The following is a 9,748-nucleotide window of genomic DNA, read 5'->3' on the forward strand; positions in this document are numbered from 1 at the left end:
ATATATATATATATATATATATATATATCTCATCCCTCTTTGGGACCAAAACAAGTCTTTACCTTCCGTCGCCCTCTAGTGCTCCCTTTGCACCACTGCTTCTATCTATAGCTTCAGTAGTGAGGATTAGATGGATTAGATATTTAGCGAAATCTCCCCATGCTGCTGTAAATAGACAGATGGGTGTTTCCCCCACCCAACCCAAGCACACGCACGCACACACACACACACAGACACACACACACCAGCTTCTCTGTTGCTATGCCAGGCCACAACAGGACAGAACACTACAGAATAGAGAGAGCAGTCTATTTAAGAGTGTAAGTCCAAAATACGATTGCAAGATCATTTTTTTATCCTATTTGTTTTATTTTATTTAAGGTGTTTTAGGTAGGTAAGAGTGGCAACATGTACTGTATAAATATTCCTTTGATTCTCCTTAATGCTTATAATAGATTTATTTACATTATGATATATGGAGGTTCTAACAGATGTAACTCTGATTTGGAATCCTACTGTTGTTAATGAACGTGAAATAGCGTTTTTGAAAATGCAAGCAGTCTTGTTACTGTAAGTTATTTCTGACCAGCTGTACATGTGAAGTAGTAGAGGAGGAGGAGGAGTTGGGGATTTTTTAATTAGGAAGAAGAGTTGGAGGCGTTCAAGGCTTCAAGGTGACTTAGCACATGACATGGCCGCTGCACAGTTTATGTTTTCAAACTTAAAGACTCCAAAAGAACTTTTAAATTTTCATGTTCGGCGTTTGGCTAGGACCATTTCACCTCTGATGCATCTGAGGATTGTGTGTTTGGATAGTGCTTACCCTACGTTTTTGTCCGATTTTACAATCGGGGGGGTGGGGGAGGGGGCTATGGTGGTCACAGGAGAGCGACTGGGGAGGAGGATGGGACGATGTGGATGTTGGGTCTCCCCAGGCCCCCTGCAGTGGGGCTGAAAATCTTTTCAGAACAAGGCCAGATTAGTGCCTATACACACACACACACACACACACACACACACACACACACACACACACACAGACGATCAACACTTTCCAAAACAACGTCTAGATTAAATCCTTACCAGCCTTGTTTTTATTGGAGCACAGTCAGGATAAAGGCCCCCAGGGCTGAACGCTGATTCGTGGTGTAAGACATTTTTTGGAAACCCTTTGTTTGGTGATGGTTAGGCATCATCAGCTGCTGCTAATCTCCTCTGATCAGAGATTAGATACAGTATTTTCGATTAATCCCCAACCCTTTCGTCTGGGGTAATATTTGAATTGAAAAGACAAACCTGGGACCAACTGAGCAGGAATTCCTGAACCTATAGCAACATATAAAGATTGGGGCTCATTTAAGCAGTAGTTTTCAAATACTTTAGGATTTTAACTGAATTGTTTGGCACTGACCCAGGTGCCATAAGGTAGAAATACAGTACATCTTAATGTCCTTAATTCATGGTTTTATTTGATTGATTGATTTTATCACATCAAAATGCCCTGGCCCTGTGCCCACAAAAGATTGAGACCACCGAAGCCCAAGTGGCCTTGCCCTAAAATGGTGAGATTCCAGGTCGGAGTGGGTTCTTCTTGTAGCCAATATCACATTGAGTTGACGTTTGTTAGTTATTTCCTGATGCTCTAAAAACACGACATAGAATTCAATCAGACTTCAGAACCAAGCAAGCACAGTCAATAAAAGAATCTCACATCTCAATCTGACGTCATGATGTCAGATGACGTAAATTTGACCCGTGCTTACATAACGGAATTTAACCGTCCTCCACCATGAGTGCATGCCAACGTGATGTAAGATGTCAAAACTTATCTGCAATGACTTTTTCAGGAATGGTGACACAAATTTTCTCAGTGACAATCTGTTCATTTATTTTGCACACGCCATCATCTTCTCATCTCTTATCAAGTACACATTGGATGGTGTGTGTGTGTGTTTGTGTGTACGTGTGTGTAAGAGCAGTGATAGGCCAGTAGAGGGTGTACTGTGAGAGAGTGTACATCTACAATCTCAGCTTCTCTCTCTCCTCTTTCTTCCCTATGTCCTGCTATTACATAATGTGTGTGTGTGTGTGTGTGTGTGTGTGTGTGTGTGTGTGTGTGTGTGTGTGTCTGTGTGTGTGTGTGTGTGTGTGTGTGAATAAATGTAGAATGTTTGCGCATGCTCTTTTCTCTGTCCCGAGGGCACTGTCAGCCAGCATCAGCATTGGTGCTCCGTCTCTCGCTCCACTGACCACAAGTGCGCACACACACACACACACACACACACACACACACACACACACACACACAAACTCCCTCAGGCATTACAATTCTACCATTACATTTCTAACACAGGATACTGAATAAAAGTAATGAAAAGTAAAAATAAAAAAATAAAAGTTGATACATACAACAAACAATCATGGTGGATATGTGAACTAACTCAGGAAGGGAAGCCTGATCCCGGTGTTAAACTCCTGTGCTTTGTGCATCCACAGTTCACCCTGACCACTTTAGTTTTGTGCAGTACATAGGTGGAGCACTGCCCTTTATAAAAATAAAATATTATTCAAACAGCAGCAGCAGCAACAATAATAACAATCTAGGCAGCAGTATATGTTCTTACAAAATACATAAGTCAGCACAATTAAATTCATGTACATTCATGTAATGCCTACTGGCTGTTCCTCATACACAGCTGAAAACCTAAGGTGGCAGGCCTTTGAAACAGTGGCTCCTAGACGGTGCAACGCTCTGCTCTGCCTCATGGTCTGTTGATATTATTTTTTTTAAGCAGCTAATGAAAAACATGTTGCTCTAGCAGGAGATTGCAGTGGCTTTAATTTCCGTTTGGAGTTGAGATCCTTATGACAGAACAGGAAACTGATATGAGAAGGCATCTTCTTACAGTGAATAATGTCCATTGATTTACATTATTGGCATTCTGACAGGGCAACTCACTGTGTGTGTGTGTGTGTGTGGGTGTGAGAGAAAAAATGATTAAAAGTATATGTCCACTACTTCATGGTAAAGGGTAACATCCTTAACATTTGTGTTTCCATTTTTATAAAGGTTTCCAAACAATATTGCAAGTGGTTAATTGCATTCACTTTTCATGTTTAATGTGTTCAAGCTGTCTGACATTTCTGTTCCAGTGTTAAAAACATGATTATTTTTATTTATTTTTTAGATATGGAAAAGTCAGTGTAGAAGAGTTGTGCTTGAATTCTTTCAAACCAAAGGCGCGCTTTTACGCTTTTATTTTGAAGTCCATTTTCCAAATTTCCGGTACCATCGTAGTATGGAGCACGACGCCGCTTGTAGCGGGACTGTTTACGTTGTAGAGCGAGGGCGAGGAGGACCGTTGAGTTTGGGACGTACCGAAGCCGCTGCCAGCGACGGGACCCGACAAAAGACACGACTGTCCACAATGTTGACAACAGAGTAGTTTGACAAGCAGCTGTCTGTTCGGTTTACACACAGGCTACCAGACACTGAGAACCCAATGAATGGAGTTACTTTCTGCCTTGTTGGAATTCCACCTCACTCAGCCACTGAAGTAAGTCAAAGCCGAATATACCGTTCTCAGTCATGACCATGACCGAAACTATTTCCCGTTTTATACAATGACTTTTTTTTTTTTTTATTCCGCTGTATGTCTTTCTTTCCTCTTGTACCCCCCCTTCTCCCCTTGGGGGCCACAACCCGGTATACGTGCAATTTAGTGTCCCAAATTCCTCGTAACGTAACCCTAACCCTAAGCTAACCTTAACCACTCCAGGTCAAATGCCTAGCTAACCCCAGCCAGCTTTGTAGAGCGTGGCCATAGTGGGACTTGGGACACTAAACTGCACGCATGCCCAACCCTTTATAAGCCAAACGTATCTTCAAGGTACTTATCACTAGCTAAAAGTGTAACGTTATGCTGTTTTAGGCGAGTCAGTGTTACGTAGTAAAGCATTTGGCAAACTGCGCAACGCCATCAAGCATTTTACACGTCTGTCAGGATAAGTGTCAGTTAAAGTACGTTTTTACACAGTAATAATATTAAGTCATACTCTTTATGGGGAAATTACAATTTACAACGGGTCTATGCATGCTTTAATGGACAGGGGGGCGGAGTGGTTTATTGACATTTCTTCAGCTACCATTTCACACGCTGTACTTTGGTCCGAATGGGGACTCGAACCAGTGACCCTCCGGTTCCCAACTCTACTCCCTACAGACTGAGCTACTGCCATCCTAGTAGTTAAATAGCGTACCCATCTTCAGCATTCATCTCTTAAACGCCCTGTAAGTCTCAGGACTGTGTTTTTCAAGATGTTCTCATGCACCTGTCCATGTCTTATGCAACTTGTCAAATTCCCCAGCTTGACACAGAAGCGCAAGCTGCAGCCTATTCAACCTCATAATGTTAAATCACGGATAAGTAATGACTTCAAGTGCGCTTCTTTGTTTGAAAGCCGCAAATGCTACATTATAAACTGCAACACAAATCTATCTGCAATATTCAGACATGATTCAAATTCAAAGTCGGGTCTTTTAACACCACTTTAACACAACATTCTGCAAATTACTGGATAGTTCCTTCAGGATTTCAGTGAATGCAGTACATATTTGTGTTGTGACCGTTTTACATTCCCCCATTTGCAGAGATTATGTGCTGGTGGGCAGGCACAGAGACAATAACAAATTGGTCTGGAATGCATGTATTTCCATATGCCAGCCCACATATGCACAGGCAGTGACAGAAGACACATTGTTGCCAGTAGTCCTCCCTCAGTGGAGAAAAAGGCATTCAAATTTGACCCAATACTTCAGAAGTATCTCCCAAAGAATACAACAACAAGCATGTGAATTGAATTTACCTGTATATATTTAAAAGGGTTGTTACTGATCATGATTCTGAAATTTTTTTCTCTCATCACACAGCACATTGTTCTATGAGTTATTCTCTCTGCTCACTCACTGGTTTCCATATTGCTCACAGATTCTTACTGTGGGATTGTGTCATGGCTCAGCAAGCATCAGGGGCATGGGTCATACATCACTGATAACTGTCATTAGTACTAGGGATCGACCGATATGGATTTTTTTCTTTAGTGCTGATACAGATTCCTTTTTTGTTTTTTTAATGGCCGATACGGGTTAAAAAAACTATTGGCGAATGCAGTAGTCTCGTATAAGCCGATACACGTAAAAACGCAAATATCAGCCGGCCAATGGACTCAGTCTATCACTAATTAGTCGTGAATTTACATATTAAAGTGATAATCTGTGTAATTTTCATATGATTATGTTAATGTGAAGTGGGTCATTTTAAAGCCGGTTCATAATTGTATTTTGAGGTTGTACACCAACTGATGACGGCACAGAACACACCAGACAGACTCGAGTCCCAGACCTCACCAGACTGTCTGACGGCCGATAATTGGGTTGGTGTGTCGGCGCCTTTAGGTAGCGGTTTTACAGATGTGGGGTCTTTTTTCCCTGACATCTAAAGTAGCCACTCTCTTTAGTTACTTTCATCCATCTATCCATTTCCCGCCGCTTAACCGGGGCCAAGTCACATGTAGTCCAACGTTTTTCAACTCTTCCCCGCAATCCTGAGGCGTTCTCAGGCCAGTAGAAGTAAATTATCGATCCTCCATGTTCTGGGTCTATCCCGGGGTCTCCTACCAGTTGGATGTACCCATAAAACCTCTAAAGGAAATATAAAAGGCCTGTGAGATGGCTCCAGTCAGAAATGTTACAGATACTATGCAGTTCCTATGTAGTTAGAAAACTGTAGTGAACATGACTCAATGTCATGAATTTGACATGGAAGGTCCAGTAAATTTAGGATTAAGACGAGTTAAAAATAAGCTTCCTGCAATAACCACCTCAGACCTCTTCCATACTTCCGTGTTTTTCAGATGTACTGTATGGGGCTGAATTGGGCCGGATGTTCCATATCATAGCAACCACGTTTAACAAAGGCACCTCAGCTTAAAAAACGGTGCGCCTCCAAAGTGCTCTAGCTCTCCCAGCTGGGTGTTTTCAGAAGAGCGCCTAGCATTTTTAGCTGTAAAGAAATCCTTTGGTGGACAGGCAACATCATGTAACTAACACCTAAAGACTAAATGTCTGGGTTATTTTAGCCCCCCCCCCAATCAGATTCTGTGTGTTCAGTGGAGCAGGCTCCTCTTGCCTTATACGTCCTGTATCAGGCTGCCCAGTGTTGCCCTTAGCTCTGTGGGCTAATTAGTTTGTGCTGATTTTACTTCTGAGGCTCAAATAAGTAAAACAGAAGCATTTCTCTTTCACAGCAGGTGTTGTTTTTTTAGGATGATACAGCACACTTAAATTTCCTCTCGTTCATACCTCTTCCCGCAAAGCTTTGTCAAATGTTCTCATCAAAGGCTGAAATGTCAGCCTTTAATCAAAATCTGAATACTTTATTGAACTTCTCAGTGAATTGATTTAGTTGCAGTTGCTCACAGTCAAATTCAAGGTAAAACGAGAGTAAGAAAGGAGCAAGTCAATAAGTGTATAAAGTAAATAAAGTAACATAGCTCCAATAAGAAATACATAGAATCTTTAAGTAAGTAAGTGAGATCAGGTTATAAATAAGATTAGTTGAAAACAGATAGTTAAAAATGGATTGTACTGGGGCGCCCAGATAGCTCAGTTTGTAGAGAGGGCCCCCATATACAGGGTTTGACTCCAACCTGCGGCCCTTTGCTGCATGTCATTCACCCTCTCTCTCCCCTTTCATGTCTTCATCTGTCCTGTCAAAAATTCTATTGCAGTGTCAACATAAATACTAGCCTGGTTGACACCAGACCCGTCGCAGTTGTACCTGAGAGTGGGCCTGGACGAGCTTCATTCACAGCCTGTTTCCAAAGGGGCGTTACCAACGGACGCCGCTCAAATGCCTCTGGGCTCGATCGGATAGTCCTTCAACCATTTAGAGTATAGACCAACGATTCGGTTAATGTAGCAACGACAGCGACATTAACGGGTTGCTTCGCTACGGTGGCCGCCATGTTGAAAGTAAACAAAAAGCTGCTTGCTTTTGGGTTGCTATTGACAGTAACTTAGCTATTTGAAAGTGGCAGGTACCAAAACTGTACTAGGTACTATCCACAACTCTAATGAAAAACGCAAAAAAATGATCATTCTAATGTGTAACTAAGCTGCTTGATGGAAACATGACTTTAGTTCATGGACCCAACAGCAACGTGGAGATAATAAAGAAGTAGTGAGCATCTGTCCCAGCCCAGCACCCATAATGCACAGAGCCTTTCTGCCCAATGGAAGAGTTATTCTAATGGAGAAGAGGAATGATGGCCCTAACAGTTACATTAGCTCAAAGTGCTGGAGCAGTTGGCTAATAATGACTGATTGCTAGGTTAGGTTACATACTGGGGAAAAACCATTAGCTGGGATCAATATACAGTACTTACATTAATTTGTATTGATGTCTTGGTTACATACATTTGTGAACTGATATTGACAGATATTGATCTGTTTTTTTCTATTTATTTTATTCAGATTATTGATGTTTCCTTGCCTGTCTCTGTGCTGCAGGAACATAAACGAAGTCTTATCTCATCCCATCTCATATATTTGTTCTCTGCTCCTGTGTTGTTGTTTTTTTTAATGTTACAACTGTAGTTTTTGTTGCATATGTGATACTTCACAGCATGTCAGCATCATTAAATTAGCTTGTCCCTCTCGCCCTTCCTGTCCCGCAAATACACTCTGTAAGTGTAATGCAGAGCTTGTTCTGTGTTTCTGTATTTGTGGGGTTGTTGCTGGCCTCAGGTGTAGCCTACTGACACTCAGTCAGTGTTCTTTTTGGGCTGAACGTGGTAAAGGTTCTCTGGTAATTTCAATTTGAGTCATTGTAAAGAACACAGACTGTTGCCATGAGCTTAGCAACTAAATTCAAAGCTGTAAATAGTAGGGCTGCTCGATTATGGAAACAAATGTAATCGCGATTCTTTTGGTCAATATTGAAATCACGATATTTTAACACAATTACTCGTTGACTTCTGGAAAGATTTTGCTATTATTTAACTTAAAAAAAGAACAGTGGAAAAAGCTGTATATATCAACAGTTAAAAAAAACACATACAGTACAACTGTAAAATTTTCCTTAATACTTTTCCTATTAAAACTTTATTTTTTCATTCAGAACACAAGAGAAAATACGAGTTTACTTGCAAAACGTAATGAGCTTAATAATTGTTTTTCCTCGATTAGTCAGTTTTTGTGATCATTGGGAGCCAAAATCATAATCACGATTAAATTGTGATTGTGAGCGACAGTCTATATTTCTGTTCTTTTCAGTCTACATCCTATGCACTGCTAACTTAACTTTGACAGCTGTTGAGAAATACTAATTGTATGTCAATAATACATTGAAATAAGGCAGTTGGGCCATGTGTGTGTGGAGTGTCTGTGTGCTTGTCAGTTTCCTACCACAGTCCAAAGACAAGCCGTCAGTTGGAAACTTTGATGTTAGTGTCAATTTTTTGTCTAGTTCAAGTAAGGTTGTTTGAACTGACATAGACGGTCCAGGGTGTACACTGCCTCTCACATACTGCATGTTGGGAAAGGTAGTTTCCACACCGGATAAGCAGTATAGTGAATGTAATGATGGACTGTCCAGCAGGATGATGGTAATCATCTTATCAAATACAAAGTTCATCAGTTTGCCACTTGGTACTATTATATTAGTAGTGAAAGAAGGTTGCCAGACACATGAAATTGTCTCTGAATATCTGCTAATGGTAGAAGTTCAGTACAGTCAGCAGCAGTGAAGACATTTGCTCCAAAAAAGCAATATCGTTAATTGACTTTCCCCATTACAATGATATAGTGTCCCCGTAATAACAAGCACTTACCTTCCTTTCATTAGGCAGTGGTTGTGAAGCACACATTGGATGGTTTGTTCACATCAGTTTGCAGGTGTGTGTGTGTGTGTGTGTGTGTGTGTGTGTGTGTGTGTGTGTGTGTGTGTTGGGTGATATAGAGATAATCAAATATGATATTCTTGATCAAATACTGTACTTTGATGTTGATATTGCGACGAGGTTGTATGGTGGGCTATTTGTGCTTTAACAAAATGTGATTTACACAATAAGATTTTTGAAAAATATTCTCCAGAAATGATTTAAAGACTTAGTGGGTAAAGGTAAATAATAGAACAGCCTAAACAGTCTGGTAAGTGAAAAAAAATGACATCACTCTATTCTAATGCAGCCTGTAAAACCAGATAAAGACACCACTTACGATATTACGATATTAGCATATGTCCAAAATCGAAGCCGATATCTAGTCTCATATTGCGATATCAATATAATATTAATATATTGCCCAACCCTAGTGGTGATTGTGTTTCTTTTCGGTCTTGGAGGCTTGTCTCTGTACTGTATGAATGAATGGGAGAAAGGGGGCTGAAAAATGGGTGGGTTGTGTATGTGTGTGGGGCAAGGGGGTGGACAGGCTGAGCCTCACTTTGAAATGTGTGACAATGGACCTCTGTTAAGCTGTGTGTGTGTGTGCGTGTATGTGTGCGTATGTGCGTGTGTGCGCGCGCAGAGAGGAATGATGTGGGTAGGTCCTGTGTGGGTCAAGGTTGAAAGGTTTGACATGAGGTCAGTACAGCCTTGTTCAATGCTGATGGTTATCACCCAAACCCACGGGGAAAGGTGTGTGTGTTTTTGTGTGTGTGTGTGTGTGTGTGTGTGTGTGTGTGTG

The 9,748-nt window shown here is 41.1% G+C and overlaps 1 protein-coding gene and 1 long non-coding RNA gene across 4 annotated transcripts in view; both read left to right on the forward strand.

Moving 5' to 3' along the window:
• The window catches only part of LOC117937379 (rho GTPase-activating protein 23-like), a 66,604-nt gene that overhangs the window by 18,350 nt on the left and 38,506 nt on the right, over window positions 1-9,748 (forward strand). The window contains exons 1-2 of one of the 3 annotated variants that reach the window (XM_034861304.1): window positions 1,167-1,173; window positions 3,459-3,557. The exons of 1 other annotated variant lie outside the window; for it this stretch is intronic. In XM_034861304.1, the coding sequence (XP_034717195.1) occupies window positions 3,504-3,557 (54 nt within the window). In that variant the 5' untranslated portion in view covers window positions 1,167-1,173; window positions 3,459-3,503. Of the gene's footprint in view, window positions 1-1,166; window positions 1,174-3,321; window positions 3,558-9,748 lie in introns of those variants that run through there. One more of the 3 variants, XM_034861303.1, reaches the window with a different exon arrangement.
• The window catches only part of LOC117937437, a 15,510-nt gene continuing 11,122 nt past the window's right edge, over window positions 5,361-9,748 (forward strand). Inside the window, exons 1-2 of the long non-coding RNA XR_004655153.1 lie at window positions 5,361-5,455; window positions 9,538-9,541. This is a non-coding gene — a long non-coding RNA (uncharacterized LOC117937437). The remainder of the gene's footprint in view (window positions 5,456-9,537; window positions 9,542-9,748) is intronic.

The sequence above is a fragment of the Etheostoma cragini genome, chromosome 21, assembly GCF_013103735.1.
Source record: "Etheostoma cragini isolate CJK2018 chromosome 21, CSU_Ecrag_1.0, whole genome shotgun sequence".
Taxonomy (NCBI): Eukaryota; Metazoa; Chordata; class Actinopteri; order Perciformes; family Percidae; genus Etheostoma; species Etheostoma cragini.